The sequence below is a fragment of the Macaca mulatta genome, chromosome 19 (assembly GCF_049350105.2).
Source record: "Macaca mulatta isolate MMU2019108-1 chromosome 19, T2T-MMU8v2.0, whole genome shotgun sequence".
Classification (NCBI taxonomy): domain Eukaryota; kingdom Metazoa; phylum Chordata; class Mammalia; order Primates; family Cercopithecidae; genus Macaca; species Macaca mulatta.
The window spans coordinates 54,431,951-54,454,614 of NC_133424.1; the positions used below are offsets into that span (position 1 = coordinate 54,431,951).

Here is a 22,664-nt window from a genome sequence, read left to right on the forward strand (position 1 = left end):
CTGGTGCCTCTCTGAGTCTCTCCCTCTCCAACTGCCTGCCTGGCCCACCCTGTGGTCCTCACCTGGAGCATGTAGTGCTGGAATCTTTTTAGTTTCAGTCTTACTTTGCCCCCTAGGGTATGTTTTCTCTTCAGCTTCCCCTTCCAAGGATATCCTAGAGATGGATGATGGAACTTCCCAATGTCCTTAAACCCTTTGGGTACTGGCAAGCCTGGCCTGGGACTGAGTACTTCAGCAGAAATAACACAGGGGAGACCAGAGTCAAGCCTGGAGGTCAGTTCAGTCATCAGGGAGTGGAGCTACAAGTTGTGGCACTTGCCCAGCTGTCTCATAGTGACTGACTTGAGCCAATGACCTCTAAAGATAGAGCAGAGTCCAAGGAATGATGTACAAGGAGTGAAGGGGACACGCAAGCTCTGATAGCTTTGGAACAAGACCATGTTCCCTGTTCTCTGTCCATGATGTTCCCTTCTCCCTGTAGAGGGCAGGTGAGGACTATGTGGATCTTTCTAGAAATACATGGGGAAGTTTGAAAATGGAGAACTGACAGGTGGAAAGGGCGAACATGAACTGATGACAGAAGTCTGGCCCTCATGGTCCGTATGTGTTTGGTGGATATAGACCAATATTTGGGAAGAAGTGTTGCAGATACTTTCTCTCATTAGACATTCTATTCTCTGATTCTATGAGTTTGACTACTCTATGTACCTCATCTCAGTGGATTCCAGAGTGAATCAGAGAGTAGAACAGTAGTTTCCAGGAGCTGGGGTCTGGGAAATAGGGCATTGTTCTGTGAGTGTGCAGTTTCAGTTATGCAGGATGAGGAGGACCTAGAGATCTCCTGTGCAGCTTCATGCCTATAGTTCATACAGATAAAGTGTTCCTTATGCAGAAAGCTTAAAACCAAGTGTTTTGGATTTCTAACTTCTTTTCAATTGTGGAATATTTGCAGTAGATGTACTGGTTTAGCATCCCAAATCTGAAAAATTTAAAATCCAAAATGCTCCAGTGAGCACTTCTTTTTAGCATCACATCAGTTTTCAGAAGTGTTGGATTTTGGAGCATTTCAGATTTTGGATTTCTGGATTTGGGATGCTCAATTTGTAATACTGTAATTTTCCCATAAAAAGTTGTCAGGAATTTAGACCTCATGCTACATTCTGACTCCAGTAACAACAACAATAGCAAAATTTGGAGGAAACATTAAATGTTGTCATAAGTGGAAATTTTTACTGATGGTCCAAATATCTAAGATCAATTGCTGGTAGTAGTATTTCTCCTGATTACAAATTAAGTTTTAGGTGTGCCGTGAATTCCTGCAGGATCACATATGCTCAAAGAAAGATATCAAAGGTGATTTGAAATTAGCAACTCCTTAAGTAGAGAGAGTCCCATTAAAAGGGCAGAACTGGTCAGTGTGTCAATTACATAAAAGGAGGAATGATGCTGAATTAAAAGAAGTGATGTGTGTTATGTTAGTAAATATAGAAAGAATTCCCTGCTTCTAATTTCTGTGCAGAGTTAGGAAAAATTTGGAGGAGCCCAAAACAGGTATTTGAAATGCTTTCTTCATTTTCTGTTAACCTCAGAAAATACAACTAGTGTTTAAGATTGTGTGAATTAGGAAGAGTCTAAGTGAGAAGCCAGTGGCTCATGTGTCCCCCACACGAAGAACCCCAACTTATGAAAATGGCATCATAATGATGAAACAATGGTTTGTAGCACAGGCAGTGAAACCATCAGGTAGCAGCCACCTGGCTACCTCCAAGAGGTCCCCGAAACCACCAGTATTCCCATTGCGTGCCTTGGTAGTTACAGCCTTGGTAGTTGTCCCACAACTACAAAATTGAAAAATTGCGATTGTCAACACAAAATATTAAATATGAAGTTTAATATGTTGTTCCACTTTTTTTCTCCCACTCTTTTTGAATTTTCCTGTTTCAGTTTTGGAAGTTTCTATTGACACATCCTCAAGCTAGGGATTCCTTCCTGAGTTGTGTGCAGTCTACCAGTAAGCATCAAAAGCATTCTTCATTTTTCTAACAGCCCTTTTTTTTTTTTTTTTTTTTTTTTTTTTTTTTTTTTTCTGAGACGGAGTCTCGCTCTGTTGCTGAGGCTGGAGTGCACTGGCACCGTCTTGGCTCACTGTAAGCTCCGCCTCCTGGGTTCACCCCATTCTCCTGCCTCATCCTCCCGAGTAGCTGAGACTACAGTCGCCCGCCACCACGCCCGGCTAATTTTTTGTATTTTTAGTAGAGATGGGGTTTCACAGTATTAGACAGGATGGTCTTGATATCCTGATCTCATGATCCGCCCGCCTCGGCCTCCCAAAGTTCTGGGATTACTGTCATGAGCCACTGTGCCCGGCCATCTCTTAGGGATTTTAACGAGTTGTTGACTTTTGAGTTTGGTAGCTTTTTACTTACTATTAGAACCGAGTGACAAATTTCAGGCATGTTATATGCCTGAAAGGAAACCAGAAATCTCTAGGAAATGACTGGAGAATGTGAACTCCATAGTAGGTTGAGGATGGAGTCACGAGTGAAATGGGTGAAATGAGCCCATGGGCTTTGGGCACCGCAGGCCTGTACAACAACTGACACCCTGGTGAGTCAGTGCAAAGTTTACAACAGTGACAGCAAACCAGCATGGCTGAATACATGTGGCATCCAGTCTCAGGCTGGCTGTCCTCACTCATTCCTGGACATAGGCCAGGCTAACCATGGGAGTAATTTAGTTTATGGTTTAACTTTGAAGCAAGAATGATAATAGTTCCTCCATAACACTAATACCCTTCTTTTGCCAAGGGATTGCCTTTGTAAAACTGGTGAAAGACCATGAGAGCAAGATTATAGGAGGGAAGTGAATTCTGCTAAAATATAGGCACAGTTTTTATAATCCCTTACTGCTCAAATGTCATTTGGTCAGAGTTTTCAAAATTTGTAACTAATTACTCCTATAAATAACATCACCATTGTAGAACCTGAGATTGGTCTTTTGAGATGTTTCTTATTCTTTGCATTCTGGCAACCGGCTGACCTCATCCATACCCATGACTAATGGTTGAGCCAATCACGTGGTCCCCACCTAGCGGCAGATTCAAGCAGAAACAGATCATTTCTTATAAATTTATTTGAGTTCTTTGTAGGTTCTGGATATTAGCCCTTTGTCAGATGAATAGATTGCAAAAATTTTCTCCCATCCTGTATGTTGCCTGTTCACTCTGATGGTAGTTTCTTTTGCTGTGCAGAAGCTCTTTAGTTTAATTAGATTCCATTGGTCAATTTTGGATTTTGTTGCTGTTGCTTTTAGTGAAGTCCTTGCCCATGCCAATGTCCTGAATGGTATTACCTAGGTTTTCTTCTAGGGTTTTTATGGTATTAGGTCTAACATTTAAGTCTCTAATCCATCTTAAATTAATTTTCGTATAAGGAGTAAGGAAAGGATCCAGTTTCAGCTTTCTACTTATGGCTAGCCAATTTTCCCAGCACCATTTATTAAATAGGGAATCCTTTCCCCATTTCTTGTTTTTGTCAGGTTTGTCAAAGATCAGAAGGCTGTAGATGAAAAACACAAACACCCCATCAAAAAGTGGGCAAAGGATATGAACAGACATTTCTCAAAAGAAGACATTCATACAGTCAACAAATACATGAAAAAATGCTCATCATCACTGGCCATCAGAGAAATGCAAATCAAAACCACAATGATATACCATCTTACACCAGTTAGAATGGCGATCATTAAAAAGTCAGGAAGCAACAGATGCTGGAGAGGATGTGGAGAAATAGGAACACTTTTACGCTGTTGGTGGGATTGTAAGCTAGTTCAATCATTATGGAAAACAGTATGGCGTTCCTCAAGGATCTAGAACTAGAAGTACCATATGACCCAGCCATCCCATTACTGGTCATGTACCCAAAGGATTATAAATCATGCTGCTCTAAAGACACATGCACATGTATATTTATTGCGGCACTCTTCACAATAGCAAAGACTTGGAATCAACCCAAATGTTCATCAGTAACAGACTGGATTAAGAAAATGTGGCACATATACACCACAGAATACTATGCAGCCATCAAAAAGGATGAGTTTGTGTCCTTTGTAGGGACATGGATGCAGCTGGAAACCATCATTCTCAGCAAACTATGGCAAGAACAGAAAACCAAACACCGCATGTTCTCACTCACAGGTGGAAATTGAACAATGAGATCACTTGGACTCGGGAAGGGGAACATCACACACCGGGGCCTATCATGGGGAAGGGGCAGTGCGGAGGGATGGCATTGGGAGTTATACCTGATGTAAATGACAAGTTGATGGGTGCAGCACACCAACATGGCACAAGTATACATATGTAACAAACCTGCACGTTATGCACATGTACCCTAGAACTTAAAGTATAGTAATAATAAAAAAAAAAGAAGTGTTATTCAAGCTTAACAAGGAATAAAATTCCAATATATCGTGCAAAATGGATGAACCTTGAAGACATTATGCTAACTGAAATAAGCCAGATACAAAAGGATAATTATTACATACTTCCACTTATAAAAGATATAATAGCCAGTTACATAGAGATAGAAAGTAGAATGGTGAGTGCTACGGGTTATGGGGAGAAGGAGTAAGAGTTACTGTTTATAGGGTACAGAAGTTTAATGGTAGGAGGAAAAAGTTCCGGAAATGGATAGTCTGATGGTTACACAACACTAAATTGCACACTTAGAAATAGTTAATGATAAGCCTTATATTAGATATATAAGTAGTGTCCTCGTAGTCTTATACTCTATAAATACACACTTTTTGGTATTGCCCGTGTCCTGCCATGCAGAGTCCCAGAGGTGAATCTCCCTATTTCTCCAAGTGTGCATCACTCACTCTCCTCTGTGCTGTGTCCTAGTGCTGTGCCCACAGCCTCACACAGCCGATGACTTCAGAGCCAGGAAACAGCTCAAGAGTCGGCCCCGAGGTTCCCTCTCTGCTTATTTCCCTGCAACCTAGGCTTCACTTCAACTGGCAGCTCCATTTAGCCGAATTCAGGACAGGCCACCAGGGCTCTTTCTCCACACAAGCTGGTCCCACCCCAGGTGGAGTCAGGCAGGGCCAGACACCAGAGAAGCCCGGAGCAGAGCAGGGAGCGGTCTGAGCTGCTCCTCTCTCATCCAGGGGACTTCCTCCTCCCATTTGGAGGAAAAATGTGAGCTTGTTTCAAACCTTAGATGTTCCTTGAAGCTCATGGAGTAGTAAAAGAAAACAAAGACGTGGTGGAAAGGGAAGTGTTGGTGACAGTGAGAAAAAATTTGACCTTGAGGACTCTCCTTCTTGTCCCTCTGTGAAGCCTTTTCTACCACATCGGGCTCAGGACTGACAAAGCTTTCTCAGCCTGGACTCAAGTTCAGCCATGAGAAAACAGAAACACAAGGAGAAGAGAGTCTGCAGAGACAAACTGGGAGGGTTCAAGAGGAGAATTTAGGATTTGCTTCTGCCCATGGGACACAGGCTGGGAATAAAAAATGTTTTCCTGACTCTTCTCAGAAAGCCATAGAGACTCTACCTAAAACCCTATTGCCAATGATGCAGGATCCACTTACTATAGACTTTGATCCTCTTGAATGTGGAACGTTCGCTGCCAGTGGCTGAGTTACGAGCAGAGCAACCATAGAGCCCGTCATGCTTTGTAGTAATATCGCGGATATAGAGCTCTTGTCCTGATTGCAGAAACTTCCCATTAATCTTCCAAGAATACTCTGCCGGTGGGTTAGAGTCCGCGAAGCAGTACAAGTGGATGTTTTCTCCTGTATAGTAGTAATACCTGACTGGAGCCAAAATGCTGGGTACGTCTGGACCATCTGGAGTAAAGAGAATAAAGCCACAGGTGATGTCGTCTGAGGGAAGGAGATGCTCCTGGTCTCTTAAAGGCACCAGTGTCCCTCTGAGCCAAGACACACCCTTAAGGCCCAGCCAAACCGCTCCTGTGTTCACTGAGTCGAGGCCTGAGGTATTCACCTGTTTCTCCCATCACAGGATGCAGACCCCAAGTCTCCCATGATGAGAGTGTCTCCTCACCTTATATTCTTGGTTAAGGCTGTGCCTACCCAGGTTTTCCCAGGGCAGGGAGTCATGGCCAGCTCGGGTGTCCAGAAATAAAAGTGTCTGTACTTGGACGTGAGAGAGACTGAAATGCTTGGCCTCTGGTCATTTGGATTTTAGCTGGTGGCCTGGTCCACAGAGGAACCAAAGATACAAAGGACCTCCAGGGTGACTGGGTCACTGGGGATGCTACCAACTCGATCCCGTATTTTACATTCATAGGGTCTTGTGTCATTTCTTGTGACATTTGCTAGAATGAGGATACTGTTTTTACCGGGTTGCTTTAGCCTGGGAACTGAGCGGTAGGCTCTGACCATTTACCCATCACACATAGGTGTAGCCCTGAGTCTTAGGTTCACAGTTAATGCTACAACATTCTTATTCTCCATGGGGTTGAAGTTGTTGCTGGTGAGGTAGGACTTGGGCAGCTCTGCTGTGTGGATAACAGAGAGAAGATTGTCCTGTGTGGCACCTTTGATGCCTCCATAGTCATCCTTCAATCAGAGTTGGCATCTCCCACCTCTCAGCCCACTCAAGTCCTTGAAAGTCAGTAGCTGGTGCGTGTGTCACCAGACAGATGCATGATGATCTAAGGGCTCAAAGACTCTGAGTCCGCCTGCTCTGTCTTAGGGTATCATAGACTTTCTCAAGTGTGAATTGAGCAGCAGTGTTGGGTCATGGACAGACAGGTCAGTGGGACCCACAGCCCCTGGTACCCCTCCCAGTCCCTCTCTAATCAACTGTCTTGCTGGCTCACCTTGGGTTCATTACCTGGAATATGCAACTGCTGGGCCCCTTCCAAATTCCATCTTACTTTGCCCCCCCAGATATGATTTCTCTGCAGTTTCCATTTCCAAGGACATTCTAGAGATGAGTAATAATGGGACTTCCCATTGTCCTGAAATCCTGAAGATACTGAGCAGCCTAGCCTGGGACTGGATGTTTCAGCAGAAATAAGACAGGGGAGACCAGAGTCAAGCCTGGAGGTCAGTTCAGTCATCAGGCAGTGGAGGCACAAGGTGGGGCAGTTTTCTGCAGGTGTTTCATGATGACTTACTTGAACCAGTGACCTCCAAAGACAGAGCAGAGTGCAAGGAATGATCTAGAAAGAGTGAAGGGTACAGGCAATAGCTGCTGGCTTAGGAGCAGAACTATGTTCCCTATTCTGGATTCTTTAAGTTTCCTCTCCTTCTGCAGAGGACAGGTGAGGACTATGTAGATCTTTCCAGAAACACATGTGGACCTTTGCAAATGCAGAACTGACTGGTGGAAAGGGTGGGAATGAACTTCTGGAAATCTGGTCCTCATGTACTATGTGTGTTTGATGTATATGAGACAAATTTGGGGAGAAGTTTTGCAAATATTTTTTTTCATTGGACACTCTCCTCTCTGATTCCATGGGTTTGACTACTCTAGGGACTTCATGTAAGTGAATTCCAGAGTGAATTTGAGAAGAGAGCTGCTGGGAGTGGGGAGAATCAGAAGTTTTTTGTGGGTGTGCAGTTTCTGTTATGCAAGACGAGGAAGTTCTAGAGATCTGCTGTACAGCTTGATGCCTATAGTTCACACAGATTGAGTGTTTCTTATGCATAAGAGTTAGGACAAAAAGTGTTTTGGATTTCTGACATTTTTTGATTCTGAAACGTTTGTCACATACTTGCTGGTGTAGCATCTCAAATCGGAAAGATTCAAAACCTAAAATGCTCAGGTGAGCATTTGTTTTCAGCATCAGTTAAGTATGCAAAAGTGGGAAGTGATAGGCCAAATACTTTCCTGCCTTTTTTTTTTCCTTTACTTTTTTCTCTCACCACGTTTCTAGCTTGGTGATTAGTTTTTGGTCGATTCCGTAGTGGTCATGCGGCACTTGTATATTCTTGAAGGCTTTGGGATGTGAGAAATAATGATTGCTATTTCCTACGTCATCAAATCTTTCCACGTTTCCATGATTGCATCTTTTCCTCAGTTTCTGTGTTGTGGCAGTCATTAATAAGAGCCTGTCAGGTCAGATTTAGGACAGGTTTTTGTAATTCTGCAAAAAATGTTACTGGGATTCTGCTAGGTGTTGCTTTGAAACTGCAGCTCACTTTGGGTAGTATTGTCTTCCTAACAATATTGATTCTTCCAATCTGTGAAAATGAAATGTCTTTCCATATACTGATGTCGTCTTTAATGTCTTTCAGTAACGCTTTGTAGTTTTCAAGGTATAACCCTTAGACAGTTTTGGTTAAACTTATTCCAAAATATTTTATTCATTTTGATGTTAATGTGAATGGAAATTCTTTTCTTAATTTCCTTTCACATTGTTCATTGTTAGTGTATAGTCTAAAGAATGATATAGAAAGAGTGAAGGTGACAGGCAAAAGCTGGTGGTTTTCAAGCAGAAACATATTCCCTGTCCTGGGGTTTTGTTTTTCCCTCTCCCTTTGCAGAGGGCAGGTGACTCTTCCCTGATAGCCAGATAGGCTTCACTGGAAAACATATTGCCAGTGCCCCAGGGACCCACTTACCAGGGACTATGATCCTCTGGATTATGAGATTTGTTCCAAAAGTGGCTGAGTTATATATGAAACAGACATAGACCCCTCTATATGTTTTAGTGATTTGAGGATAAAGAACACTTGTGCTGATTGCTGGAACTTCCCATCAATCAGCCAAGAAAGCTCTGCCAGTGGGTGAGAGTCTGTGAGGCAGGAGAGCTTGAGGACTTCCCCTGTGTGCTAACAGGTGTACGAAAAAGAAATGGTGGGATCATCCAAGCCATCTGGAGCAAAAAGAATAAAGTCACAGATGATGATGTCAGAGGGAAGGGAAAATCCTGGTCTGAGGAAGGGCCACAGTGACCCTGTGAGCTAAGTTACAACACTGAAGTCCCAGCCAAATCCCTGCTGTGTTCACTGATCTGGAGCCTGAGACATTCACCTACTTCTCCCATCATAACCTGTGGACCCTGAATCTCCCATGACAGGAGCAGCCTCTTCTCTCCCATTGCTGGTCAAGCCTAAGGCTACTCTTTGTGGTCATGGCCAACTTTGATGTCCAGGGGTAAAGGTCTCTGTACTTGCACCCGAGAGGGACTGGCAGGCCTGGCCTCTGGCCATGTGTATTTGGGATGGCAGCCTGGCTCACAGAGGAACAGAAGATACTCACAGACGGGATTCAGGGTGACTGGGTCACTGCGGCTGGAACTCACTGGGCTCTTCATTTGACATTCGTAGGGTCCTGCAGTACGCTTTGTGACACCAAATAGAATGAGGGTCCTGTTGTTTTCGGACAGCTGCAGCCTGGGACTGATAGGGAGGCTCTGACCATTTATCCACCACAGGTAGCTTGCGTTCGGAGTGTCAGGATCACAGGATAAGGTCACAGTCTCCATGCCCTCCCTGGGGTTTAAGTTGCTGCTGGAGATGTAGGGCTTGGGAGTCTCCACTGTGCAGATAACAGAGAGAAGATTGCCCTGTGTGGCACCTTTGATTCCTCCAAAGACATTTTTCAATCAGAGATGGCATTTCCCACCTTTCAGCCCACCCAAGTCCTTAAAAGCCCATATCAGTTGTGTGTGTTACAAGACAGACGCATGGCAATCTGAGGGCTCAGAGATTGTGAGGCAGCCTTCTTTATATGAGAGAAGCACAGACTTTCTCAAGTGTGAATTGAGCAGCAGTATTGGGTCATGGAAAGGTATGGGACCAGTAGTCACAGCCCCTAGTGCCCCTGTGAGTGCCTCCCTCTCCAACTGCCTGCCTGGCCCACCCTGTGGTCCTCACCTGGAGCATGCAGTGCTGGAATCTTCTTAGTTTCAGTTTTCTTTGCCCCCCAAGGTATATTTTCTCTGCAGCTTCCCTTTCAAGGACATCCTAGAGATGGATGATAGAACTTCCCATTGTTCTTAAACCCTTTGGGTACTGGGAAGCCTGGCCTGGGACTGGGTACTTCAGCAGAAAAAACACAGGGGAGACCAGAGTCAAGCCTGGAGGTCTGTTCAGTGATCAGGCAGTGCGCCACAAGGTGGGGTAGTTTTCCCAGCTGTCTCATAGTGACTGACTTGAGCCAGTGACCTCTAAAGATAGAGTAGAGTCCAAGGAATGACCTACAAAGAGTGATGGGGACAGGCAAGAGCTGATAGCTTTGGACCAGGACCATGTTCCGTGTTTAGTGTGCATGATGTTCCCTTCCCCCTGTAGAGGGAAGGTGAGGACTATGTGGTTGTTTCTAGAAATACATGTGGATGTGTGAAAATGGAGAACTGACTGGTGGAAAGGGCGAACATGAACTGATGATCGAAGTCTGGCCTTCACGGACGATATGCGTTTGGTGGCTACTAGAGCAATGTTTGGGAAGAAGTCTTGCAGAAACTTTCTGTCATTAGACATTCTACTTTCTGATTCTATGAGTTTGACTACTTGATGTACCTCATCTCAGTGGATTCCAGAGTGAATCAGAGAGTAGAATAGTAATTTCCAGGAGCTGGGGTCGGGGGAATAGGGCATTCTTCCATGGCTGTGTGGTTTCAGTTAGGCAGGTTGAGGAGGTTCTAGAGATCTCCCGTGTAGCTTCATGCCTATAGTTCATACAGATAAAGTGTTCCTTATGCAGAAAGTTTAAAACCAAGTGTTTTGGATTTCTAACTTCTTTTTTTTTTTTTTTGGGATATTTGCAGTAGATGTACTGCTTTAGCATCCGTAATCTGAAAAATTTGAAATCCAAAATGCTCCAGTGAGAGCATCTTTTCAGCATCACATCGGTGGTCAGAAGCATTGGATTTTGGAGCATTTCAGATTTTGGATTTCTGGATTTGGGATGCTCAATTTGTAATACTGTAATTTTCCCATTAAAAAATTGTCAGGAGTTTAGACCTCATGTTATATTCTGACTCTAGTAACAAGACCCAAAAAAAATTTTGGAGGAAAGTTTAAAATGTTGTCATAAGTGGAAATTTTAACTGATGGTTCAAACATCTAAGATCAATTGCTGGTAGTAGTATTTCTCTTGATACCCAATTAAGGTTTAGGTGTGGGGTGAATTCCAGCAGGATCAAATTATGCTCAAAGAAAGATGCCAAAGGTGATTTGAAATTAGCAAGTCCTTAAGTAGAAAGAGTCCCGTTAAAAGGACAGAACTGGCCAGTGTGTCAATTACATAAAGGGAGGAATGATGCCGAATTAAAAGAAGTGATGTGTGTTATGTTAGTAAATATAGAAAGAACTCCCTGTTTCTAATTTCTCTGCAGAGTTAGGAAAAATGGGGAGGAGCCCAAAACGGGTATGTGAAACGCTTTTTTCATTTTCTCTTAACCTCAGGAAGTACAACTAGAGTTTAAGTTTGTGTGAATTAGGAAGACTCTAAGTGAGACGCCAATGGTTCATGTGTCCCCCACACGAACAACACCAACTTATGAAAATGGCATCATCAGGAGTAAACAATCATATGTGGCACAGGCAGTAAAACCATCAGATAGCAACCTCTGGCCACCTCCAACAGGTCCCCGACACCACCAGTATTCCCATTACGTGTATGTTACAGCCTTGGTAGTTGTCCCACAACTACAAAATTTAAAAATTGCTATTGTCAATACAAAATGTTAAATATGAAGTAGAATATGTTGTCCCACTTTTTTCCCCCACTCTTTTCGAACTTTCCTGTTTCAGTTTTGGAAGTTTCTATTGACACATCCTCAAGCTAGGCATTCTTTCCTCAGCTGTGTGCATTCTACCAGTAAGCATCAAAAGCGTTCTTCATTTCTCTAACAGCACTTTTTTTTTTTTAAATTTCTGAGACGGAGCCTCGTTCTGTTGCCCAGGCTAGAGTGCAGTGGTACGGTCTTGGCTTATTGCAAGCTCCACTTTCGGGGTTCACACCATTTTCCTACCTCAGCCTCCCGTGTAGCTGGGACTACACGCGCCTGCCACCACGTCTGGCTATTTGTTTGTATTTTTAGTAGAGTTGGGGTTTCACCGTGTTTGCCAGTATGGTCTCGATCTCCTGACCTCGTGATCCACCTGCCTCACCTTCCCAAAGTGCTGGGATTAGAGGCGTGAGCCACTGTGCCAGGCCATCTCTGGGGGATTTCAATGGGTTGTTGACTTTTGAGTATGTTCAGCTGTTTACTTACTGTTAGAACAGAGTGACAAATTTCAAGCTTGTCGTATTCCTGACGGGAAACCAGAAGTCTCTAGGAAGTGACTGGAGAATGTGAGCTCCATGGTAGGCTGAGGATGGAGTCACAAGTGAAATGGGTGAAATAAGCCCATTGGCTTTGGAGACTGCAGGCCTGTCCAGCCTCTGACTCCCTGGTGAGTCAGTGCAACGATTCCAACAGTGACACAAAATTAGCACGGTTGACTCCATCTGGCATCTGGTCTCAGGTTGGCTGCCCTCACTCATTCCTGGACATAGGCCAGGCTAACCATGGGAGGAATGTAGTTTATGGTTTAACTTTGAAGAAACAATGATAATAGTTCCTCGATAAAACTAATACCCTTATTTTGCCCAGGGATTGCCTTTGTAAAACTGGTGAAAAACCATGAGAGTAAGATTATAGGAGGGAACTGAATTCTGCTAAAGTGCAGGCACAGTTTCCACAGTCCCTTACTGCTCAAATGTCATTTGATCAGAGTGTACAAAATTTGTAAGTAATTGTTCCAATAGATAACATCACTATTGTAGAACCTGAGGTTGGTCTTTTGAGATGTTTCTTATTCTTTGCATTCTGGCGACCTGCTGACCTCATCCATACCCATGACTAATGGCTCAGTCAGTCACGTGGTCCCCACCTAGAGGCGGATTCAAGCACAAAGGGATCATTTCCCTCCGCCCGCATGATTCCATCATCAAACAATCAGCAGTACCCATTTTTTCGTCCTGTGTCCCTGAAACTATCCTTGAAAATCTCTAACCCGTGATCCACCAGGGAGGCTGATTTAAGTAATAATAAACCTCTGTCCTCCTGTTTGGCAGACTTGGACTCGTTAAAATCTTTCTTTACTGCAAATCACCATCGGGATAAATTGTGTTTTTTTTGTGCAGGAGGCCAGAAAAACTTGTTTGGGAATTATAAGAGTGGATGGAGGAGCTGCCTATCCCTGTCCCACGGTCTTGTCCACAGATCAGCCTCACAAAGGGAAAGATCCCTGGATGGGGATACAGTGGAAGATCATTCTCTTAGTGACCTGGGGACATTGGCTCGAGATGAAGCTTTTCAGAAGTGGCAACTCCAGTTGATTTCTGTGCCTTTCCTATTTCCTGGGAGGTGGGCCAGGTCACAGTGTTAGCAGGAAGGGAACAGAACAGTCAGCCTAGTTAGAGGGAGTGTCTGGGGAAGGCCTAGGGATGGAGGAAGAAGCTGTGCAGGACAGGGCTTGCCAGGTAGAATGAAGTGGGAGGAAGATGAGGGACACAGAGAAGCCGAGAGAGGCAGAGACAGCATGACAGTGAACAGTGGGGCATACAGTGACTTCAGTGACCCCAGGGACCAGGTGCTCCCGTTTCCACAGTCCAGGACCAGGGAGCCCTGAAAACCCTCCAGTGGCCAAACAGCTTCAGAGTAACACATGAAGTGGGATGGCTTTAGGGGCAAGAGGAAGTGGGGGGATGAAACGTGGGTGTCAGCCTCTGAAGGACAAGGGACAGGTGTGGCGAGAATTTCCTAGGATTCTGCATCCAAGATCCAGTCTCTAAAGAGGTTATGGATCATTCATTTCTTCATTCAATTCCTTCATTTGTTATGTGAGAGCACCTGAGGGTGTGTCTCTCACTGGACTTGAGCTGGTGCAGGGTGTGAGTGGGGAATGAAAACAAGGTCCTCTCTTTTATCCTGTCATGCCAGTGACATGGACAGTTTGGGAAACATAGGATTTCAGGTTCAGTGATAGGGGTTAAGTTCTGAGGGGGACGCCTGGACATTTTTTGTACTGACTCTGATGGTTGAGACTGGTGATTTAGTTCTGGAGTGCAGACTAATCAGCTGACCATTTGCTCTCACTCCTCTGAGGTTTGGATGCCTAAGAAGAGAGGATTTGAGCCAATAAATTACTACAGGGTCATTGGAATCCAATAAGCCCTCACTTCTGGTGGAGGAGAGGATGGGCCTGTGGCTGCAGACAGACCTCCCTGATCTGCCTTTTGTGTTTGTGTGACTCTGGTTCAGTGACTGTGCCTTCCTGTGCCTCAGTTTTCTCTCAGTCAAATAAGCTAAATGGCAAATGGACTGCGAGTTTTCATGCTGTCTGTGAATAAATTGTAAATTCTTCACAGTCATCGGACCTAATGCTTGGCAAAGTGGAGGTGTTCACACAAACAGCATTTATTGTTATTCACTTCCATGAGAGAGCACCTTTAGGTCAGCTCTCTGTGGACAAGCTGCTGCCAGGTAGATTTTCTGTCTTCTGTTTCTGCTTCTGGGGACATTAGACTATCTATGGGGTGTCCTAAGCCCCACAAGGCAGTTGGCTGATGGCCTACAAAGCTTGTCTTTCTGTCCTCTCCACTCTGAGTGTCAGGTGAAGAAAGCTCTGTCCTTGCCTAGTTGAGCCTCTGAGAGCTGAGCCCTGGCAGTGAGCAGCTCCAGGAGACACAGTCGTCAGACAGCTGGTGAATCCTTTGTCCCAGTAAGACCTGCCACAACCCAGAAGTGACACAAGCTTCTCAGCTTTATCTGGAGTAAGGATTTAGGGACGGGGTCTAGGGTTGAGGCTTCTTGGGCTGAGCTGCTCTGAGAGTATCTCAGGGGTCCTCTTTGGCAAAGCCCTACTCACTTCTCCAGGGTCTTTCTCAGGGTCAAGTTTATGAAGAGGGCATGAGGTGCTTGGCTGAGGCTGATCTCCTCCTGCTGAGCACCCCCCCCCCCATCAGACTGTCCTTCCTGTGCAGCAAGTGTCTGCAGGGTCTGGAGACAGGAAAGGAATTCTGATCTGTTGAGGTTTGTCTCCTCTGTGTGTGTCCTGCACTCAATGCCAAAACCCCAACATGGGACATAATGCAGAGAGAGACACAGGCACAGTCCAGGCCTGACCATCCTGTGTGTGCAAAGTAGAAGTGACCCCACCCCCCAACACCCAGGGATCATGTGGAATCACTCACCATATAAGGTGAAATGTCCAGTTACTCCTTCAGTCCTGTAACCTCGCTTTATGATTTTTACGGAGTAGGATCCTGCGTCCTTCTGGTTCACACTCTGGATCAGCAGGGATGCATTGGAATATACTCTTTCTCGTCCACTGTATGCAGGCCCAAATATAATTCTTTCAGTGTCTATTGTATATGCTGTAATGTAATTTTGGAGGTCCATTATTTGCCCTTTGTACCAGATGTAGGCAGCAGGATTCTTGGGTAAATTGTGCACAAGTAGAAGAACATCGTTCCCCTCGGAAATATTGGTTGGCTGAGCTTCAATTGTGACTTGGGCAGTGGTCGGCGAGTTCCAGAAGATTAAAAGTGATGCTAGTAGGTGGAGAGAGCATCAGTCAATATTGAGACCTATGTATTGGGGTGAAAAGATGGGGCCATGCGTCCTGAGAAGATCTCTTCAGTCATCAGCCTTGAAGACACACACGCACACACACACACAAAATCCACACATACCTCTTTTTGTGTGTGTGTGTGTGATTGTGTGTTTGTGTCCTACTGTCCTACTGTCCTACTGGGTGAAGGTCAGTGGCATGACCCCATTCCTTCAACACTTCTGACCTCGGTATTTTTCTGTTTGGAATTCTCTTCCCCAGAGGTCTGCACGGCTCCCTCCACACTGCCCTCAGGTCCTGCTCACATCAGGGCATCCTTAGACTTCTTTCCTGATACCTCCTTCAGAGACTCTGGGTCTTCCCTTTCTGACATTTCCCTGCTCTGCTCCCTCCGGAGCTCTTGTCAACACCTGACCTCACATTCTAGATCTCTTTGCATGTCTGTCTTCCTCCCTATGAGAGCATGAGATCACTGAGTACAGGGACTTTTATGATCTTGGTTGCACCCCAGTGCCTGGGACAGGCTGCAGACTCTTGCAGATGTGAGGGTTCCAAGGGCCCTCCATGCCAGGGCTATTTTGTTTTCTTTCCTCAATTGTTGAGGTTTTTGCTGAGGACAATGTTTCATGCCCTGCTTACATTTTCATTTGAAGTGCAATCTGATAATAGTTATTATTATCATTTTTCAAAATGTGGTGTCCAGTGATGATTAACCAGGAAACAAGAACACTTGAGATTTTCCTTCCTCTTACCAATTCCGGTTCAATGTGATTTTCCTGTTTTGACCCCTGTCCCTCTTGCGTATATTTTTCCCTATCCAGGCTCCAACAGAGCCTTCTATCCTGAATTTTTTTTTTTTTTTTTTTTTTTTTTTGAGACAGAGTCTCTTACTGTCAGCCAGGTTGGCGTGCAGTGGCACAATCTCCGCTCATTGCAACCTCTGCCTCTTGGGTTGATGCAATTCTCCTGCCTCAGCCTCTCAAGTAGCTAGGATTACAGGAGCACACCACCACACCTGGTTAATTTTTTTGTATTTTTAGTAGAGACGGGGCTTCAGTGTGTTGAACAGACTGGTCTTGAACTCCTGACCTCATGATCCACCCAACTCAGCCTCCCAAAGTGCTGACTTTCATTTTTAAGAACCCCATACTCTCCAGGAGACCCCATCCAATCATTCTGCTTCCTCCTCCTGTCCTCTCCCAGGAAGTTCTCTCCTCACCTGTGAGCAGGAGCTCCTTCCAGGTGATGTGCAGTGTGCAGGGAGGGGCTGAGGGGGCCCCCATGGTCTGTGCTGCCTGTGTGTTCTCCGTGGAGATGAGCCTGGGATCCAGAATCTTTCTGAGCACGACTGTCAGCTGTGCTGTCCTTCCTCCTTCTGTGCTGAGCCTCTTCCCGCGGCAGGAGCACTTCTCTGGTTCATGGGTGGGGTCTGTTCCCAGGGCACCTCTCTGTCCCGCCCCTCTCAGTCCTGCCTCCTTGTCCCTCCTTCTCTTTTACCTTTTGTCTGTGTGTCAGGTCCTTGGGAATTGTGGAGGCCTCTGCCTTTTTCAGCAGTGATTCTGTCAACAAACCTCGATACACACTATGTGCAGAAACACAAACATACACACAAAAGAGACACACACAGACACACACGGTCACACACATACCCTGTAGGTTGGGCAAGCACAGTCCTGGGTCTCAGCCTCCTGCTGTCCCCATGGGTCTGGGTCGGTGTGCACATTTGTGCCCTTTGCCCTCTTTCATCCCCGTCTAGCTCTCCCCTTCAGTGCAGGAGGCTGGAGCTGCACCATGTCCCTGTCACAGGGATACCCCATTGTGCTGTGGGTGAGCTGTGTGTTGCCTGGTGACAGGGACCATTCCTTTCTCTAATTGTGTCTAGCTTGACTGCAGCTTCCAAGGATGGACATTCAGGACCTGGGTGTCCCACAGGAAACTGTCCTTCCTGGAGGTGTGCAGGGTGAATCTCTCATGCCTCTTGGGAGGAGAGGCCTGTGCTGGTTGCTCAGTGAGGGCTGTGAGTCCCATGGTCAAAAGACAGTTCTCAGTCACTCTATTGCTCCCTGGGGACTGGTGGCTGAGCTGGGGCTCAGGGTTTATCATTTCTTCCTGACCATCTTTTGTGTCCTCTCTTCTGTGCCCAGCTGACTGTACTGTGGTCAGCACAGTACACTTTCCCATGGTGGTGCAGGAGGAAGTGGGGGGTTACCCAGGAACCCCGTGGAACAAGGCTCGTTGAGACACAGGAAGAGGAGCCTGGGACAGAGCAGGGGTTTAGAGCTGGAGAGATTCATCCCGACTTACTCTGTGGTCATGATGGGCTCAGCCCTGCGTGTGCTGACATAACCAGGGGTCTATCCTGAGGGTTTTGAATTGGCCAAGCTGCTCTCTGTAGAGGAGGAACAGGCAGTCGCCAGAGATTCTGTTTGGAGGGACGTTGGTCACCCCTGAGAGGGCAGGTGAGGGTGAGTTGTGTTCTGGGAGCAAAGAGCAATAATATCCCCTTCTCCTGGCAGGGACACAGGAGAGGTCTGTCTTCCCAAGAGACAGACGGGGGTAGGCGGCCACATCCTGGACGGTGCCTGTGTGTGACCATCACACACGCTTTGAGCCCCACGGGGTGCAGCGGGTAGACAGGTCACGGGGTGCCTGACTGATTCCCGGGGAGGCTGTGGGCCCTCAGGCAGCCGCTGTTCTGTGTCAGCGCTAGGCTTGGCCCGGGATGCCCCACAGAACAGGACAGATGGATCACGGGCGGGCATTTAGGCAGCAGTAAAAGAAAGAGTTGATGAGGATGGAGGGAGGTCACGAGGGGAAAGCGTGCAATGTGGCTTCGTGTGCACCATCGCTGCCCTGGGAGATGTCTTTTTAGCTGAGCCCAGGGAAGGAGCAAGCCTGTGGGGCAGGAGCTGCCAGCAGAGGGAGTGGTATTAGATTGGCGGCCGCCAGGTCTGGGAGGAGCTGACAGAGTCCATGTGGCGAGCATGGAGGACGTTGAGGTCTTGGGCCGAGGTGACCCTGGTGAGGGTGGACCCTGCTTGGCTATGGGTTCTACTGAGGGACGTCGGCCTCCCCTGGGAAGGCTCCAGGCTGGAGGGACTCTGCCGCCCTCTGGTGGACTGGAAGGGAAGTGTGGGTGGCCGAAGTCCCTGCCAGGCTGTGTGTTTTATTCCACAAGGATCTGCACATTTCACTCGAGGTCACACATATGTTATATTACAGCTCCATCACCTTCCAGCCCCGTGAGTCCCATTCTCTGTGGCTCCACGTTCACTGTTCTCCCTCTTTCACAATCGGATGTCCCGAATGCAGATTTTTGTCACCTTCTGTGAGTTTGTGTGTGTGTGCAGTAGGCGGCACTGTGTATACCCTGGGGACAGTGATGTCTAGAGCTGAGTACTGCACATGGGCTTGGGAGCTTCCAGCTAACTTGATTGAAAAAGTGATACGTTTCATGGAAAACACTAGGTCAGATGATGTATTCACGGGCTTTAGCTGCTATAACAAACAACTTAGCCTCGGTGAATTAAATAATAGAAATCGATTTTTCACAGTTCTGTGAATTACGTGCTATTTTAACCACTTTAAAATGTGCAATCAAGTGGAATTAACCACATACACAGTGTTAAGTTCCCATCAACACTGTTTTTCATAGAAAATTTTTGTCATTTTAAACTGAAACTTTGTATCATTGAAACAATAATAACTCCGTGTATTTTCCACCGTAGACCTTGATCATCTCTACTCTATCTCTATGAATTTGCCTATTCTAGATGGTTTATGTAAATGGAATTTTATATATATATATATGTTATTTCGTTTCTGACATATTTCACTTAGCATAGTGTTTCCAAAGTCCATGTATATTCCAGCGGATGTCAGAGCTTCCTTCCTTTTTATGGCAGATTTAAATCCTGTTGTATGTGTCACCACATTTGTTTATTGATGTGTTGATGAACACTTGGATTGTTTTTATATTTTATCTTTTATGAGTAATGCTGCAATCAACAGTCCCATGCGAGTATCTATTTGAGTTCCTGCATTCAATTCTTTGGGTACATACCTAGGAATGGATGCTCTTTTATATGAGAATTCTATGATTATCTTCTTGAGGAATAGCACATCTGTTTCTCCTAGTGGCTGTACCTTTTTATAATCTCACCAGCAATGTATGAGGATTCCAAATTCTGCATAAGGCTTTCACTTGTTATTTAACATGTGAAAAGAATGGTAGCCATATTTGTAGGTGTAATGTGGTATCTCCTTGTGGCTTTCACTTTGTATTTTCCTAATGACTATGATGTTGAGTTTCTTTTCATATCCCTCTTGATGATTTACATATCTTCTTTGAGGAAATGTCTATTTGCGTCCTTTGCCCATTTGTATAAATTGGTGGTTTGTCTTTTTGTTATCCAGTTGTAGCAGTTCTTTATCTATTCTGGGCATGAAATCATTGTCTATGTGATTTGCAACTTTTATGTCTCATTCTGTGTTTGGTCTTTTTATTTTCTTGATAATATCTTTGATGCACAAAAGGCTTGCATCTTTAGCCCAATTTATCTATTTTTCCTTTTTCTTTCTCATGTATTTGGGTCATACCTGAGAATCCATGGCACATTTGAGGTCATTAAGTTTTACCCCTATGTCTTTTTCTAAGATGTTTTTATGGTTATAGATCTTATAATTAACTCACTGATCCATTTTTAGATAATTGTTTGATATGGTTGGAAATACAGTTCTCTAAGTTTATTGTCTCGCATGTGGTTACCTAGTTGTTTCTGCACCTTTATTTGAGGGACAGTGAGCTCCTTAATGAGGAGCACAGAAGACATTGCTTTGGGACACAATGTTGTCAGGGGAGTTGTGTTCAACTCTACTTCTTTATTTTTTGTACAGTTTGGTTCTCTGCTGGACATACTAGATATAGAAGTCTTTGTTCATTCTCTTGGTTCTGGTTTGGCTGACCTGTCAGCTGGAGCTGGAGGACATGCCTTGCAGGGGAGTGACCCCCATGGGAAAGAGCAGGGCTCAGCAGAGTGAAAGCAGCTGAGACCCAGAGAAGCCAGTGAGGTGCGACTCTTAGAAACCAAAGACCAATAGGTGGGTGTCCTCAGGGGCAAATGGACTGCACTGGTAACCATTCCAGTGGACTGGGGAAAGCTAAGAGGCTTTGGATATTCCATTTTCTCTCTCAGCTCTTCAGTAGGAGATTTGGGCCCTGGGCTGGTACTGTCCTGCAGCACGGACAGGGTGGACAGGGATGGCTACATATCAGGCCTAAGTCCATGTCATGCTCTCAGGCATTGCCCCTGAAGATGGAGAATTTTGTTCAGATGCCCAGCCTGGGCACGTGGGAGGAACCACCTTATTAAAATTAATTTAAGAAAACAGTATGCATGCTTTATTCTTCTAGAATAAGTATTAATGTCATGTTTTACAATGTATCGCTTAAAGGAATGGTGAGAATCATCTACATAATGTATGTTTTAGGTGGTCTTTTCTATAATTGCAGCTTTCACATGTTCTTATAGAAACCATTTCCTTTGGGATCACACAGGCAGTATCTCTGTGTTCATTTCTACTGGGAAATCTTTATGCAGCGTGGAGAGAGTCACGTTTCCTAATGAGAGATGGAAAGCATTTGACTACCAGAAAAAGTGTTGAAATTCTGCTGGTATGATCATGGTGCTGCAGGTGGAGGTCAGTTGAAGGGGGGTGTCCGGCAAAGCAGTTTTGAAAGTCTTTTTTATTTTTATTTTTGTTTTTTTGTTTTTTACAAAACCATGGTCAGAAGCCACCACCTGGACCCACCACATGTTGAAATGGATGAGGGACAGAAACGGAGCTCAGTAAATTGAGAATGAAATCCACGAGTGGGGAAGAGGTTTGAGAGGTCAACGGGTGTGAGAGGTGAATGAGTGAATGATGAATGTTCAAAACATCTTTCTCCATAATAAGAGAGCATTTAGTCCCCTGAGCCAGACAGTGTCCAGGCCAGGGGGAGCAGGATGTTGTCAGCTCTCCTGGCCAAAAGTGAGACTCCAGCAGTGTCCAGTTACTTGATCCAGTTTGGGATTTATTCATATTTTAAAAATGATCCAACAGTATACAGTTTTGAAAATATACAAAAATCACTATGCTACCATTCAAAGACAGACAAGATGGCCCTAAGATGGTGAGAGAATCAGAATGGGGTTTGGGTTTACATTGTGTATTTTTTTCTCCCAATATCTACAGAATTCCCTACATCAATTTTTTAACATAACCCAGTGGGTGTCATTCTCTTTCACAGTTACACACATTTCCAGTTGCTGGTTGCTGGTTGTCAGAGCTGGGGAAGGAAGTCCTGCTGGCCTTGAGTGGGTAGAGTCCCCAGATAGTGCTGAACATTCTAGAGTTCACAGAGCCCCAACAGCACGACCACTACAAAGTTCAATGCTGAAGTTGAGTGGAGAGCCCTGATGTGCTTCCCCTAGCTTCCCTGGAGCTTTTTACCTTCCCCTTCCATCAGTCTCTAGCACTTTCTCACCTCCTTGAACCTTTGTGCCCTCCACTTGAACTTTCCCTTAGTTTAAGACCTGCTGTAAACTCTGGACTTCCTTAACCCCTTTCTGATCCTCAACAGGGTGTCCTCTAGAGGGGATTCTCACCTTTCCTGGAGCTTCCCAGGATCCAGATGCCCCTGCCCTGTGTGGGCACCAGGGATATGGCTGTATGCCTGTGTGCCTACAAGTCCTGTCACTCAGGACATTTGTGTGAGAGCAACTGAGGTGATATTACCCTCCCCTACTTTTCTTGGAACATAAAAATATGTACAAACCTTATAGAGTAAAATTTCTCGATGCATGTCAAAATTTTAAAATTATATATTTTTGCCTTCCAACCTTTACTGGGAAAAATTTATCACACTACCAGTCATGAAAAATGATGCCTAATCAGGGTTATTCACTGTATTGTTTGTCTAACAGCAAAATATTGGGAACAACCTATACTTTTACCAGCACGATGCTTACTAAACAGATTACCTTGTATCTACACAATAGAATATGATGCAGTTGCATTAAAAGTAGAGAATCTTTCAGCTATTCATATGGAAACACCTCCATGTTCTATTTT

The 22,664-nt window shown here is 45.1% G+C and overlaps 1 protein-coding gene and 1 long non-coding RNA gene across 2 annotated transcripts in view; one reads left to right on the plus strand and one right to left on the minus strand.

The window, feature by feature from the left end:
- Nucleotides 1-3,554: 3,554 nt before the first annotated feature.
- The window catches only part of LOC144337550 (uncharacterized), a 56,069-nt gene continuing 36,959 nt past the window's right edge, over nt 3,555-22,664 (plus strand). Inside the window, exon 1 of the long non-coding RNA XR_013410756.1 lies at nt 3,555-6,001. This is a non-coding gene — a long non-coding RNA (uncharacterized LOC144337550). The remainder of the gene's footprint in view (nt 6,002-22,664) is intronic.
- LOC114675612 (pregnancy-specific beta-1-glycoprotein 11-like) lies at nt 5,556-16,908 on the minus strand. Its single transcript, XM_028842833.2, has 4 exons — nt 16,768-16,908; nt 15,169-15,528; nt 9,241-9,519; nt 5,556-5,852 (listed from the first exon to the last, which is right to left on the minus strand). Exons 1-4 carry the CDS (start codon nt 16,829-16,831, stop codon nt 5,566-5,568), a joined length of 990 nt encoding a protein of 329 aa, XP_028698666.2. The 5' UTR covers nt 16,832-16,908; the 3' UTR covers nt 5,556-5,565.

Bases quoted from the DNA above. Each gene is read 5' to 3' on its own strand.
- LOC114675612 (XM_028842833.2), bottom strand. From the start codon at position 16,831: ATGGGGGCCCCCTCAGCCCCTCCCTGCACACTGCACATCACCTGGAAG. The intron at 15,529-16,767 runs GTGAGGAGAGAA...TCCACCTACTAG, and splicing joins GAAGGAGCTCCTGCTCACAG to CATCACTTTTAATCTTCTGG. The intron at 9,520-15,168 runs GTGAGTGATTCC...TTATCTGCACAG, and splicing joins TGGACATTTCACCTTATATG to TGGAGACTCCCAAGCCCTAC.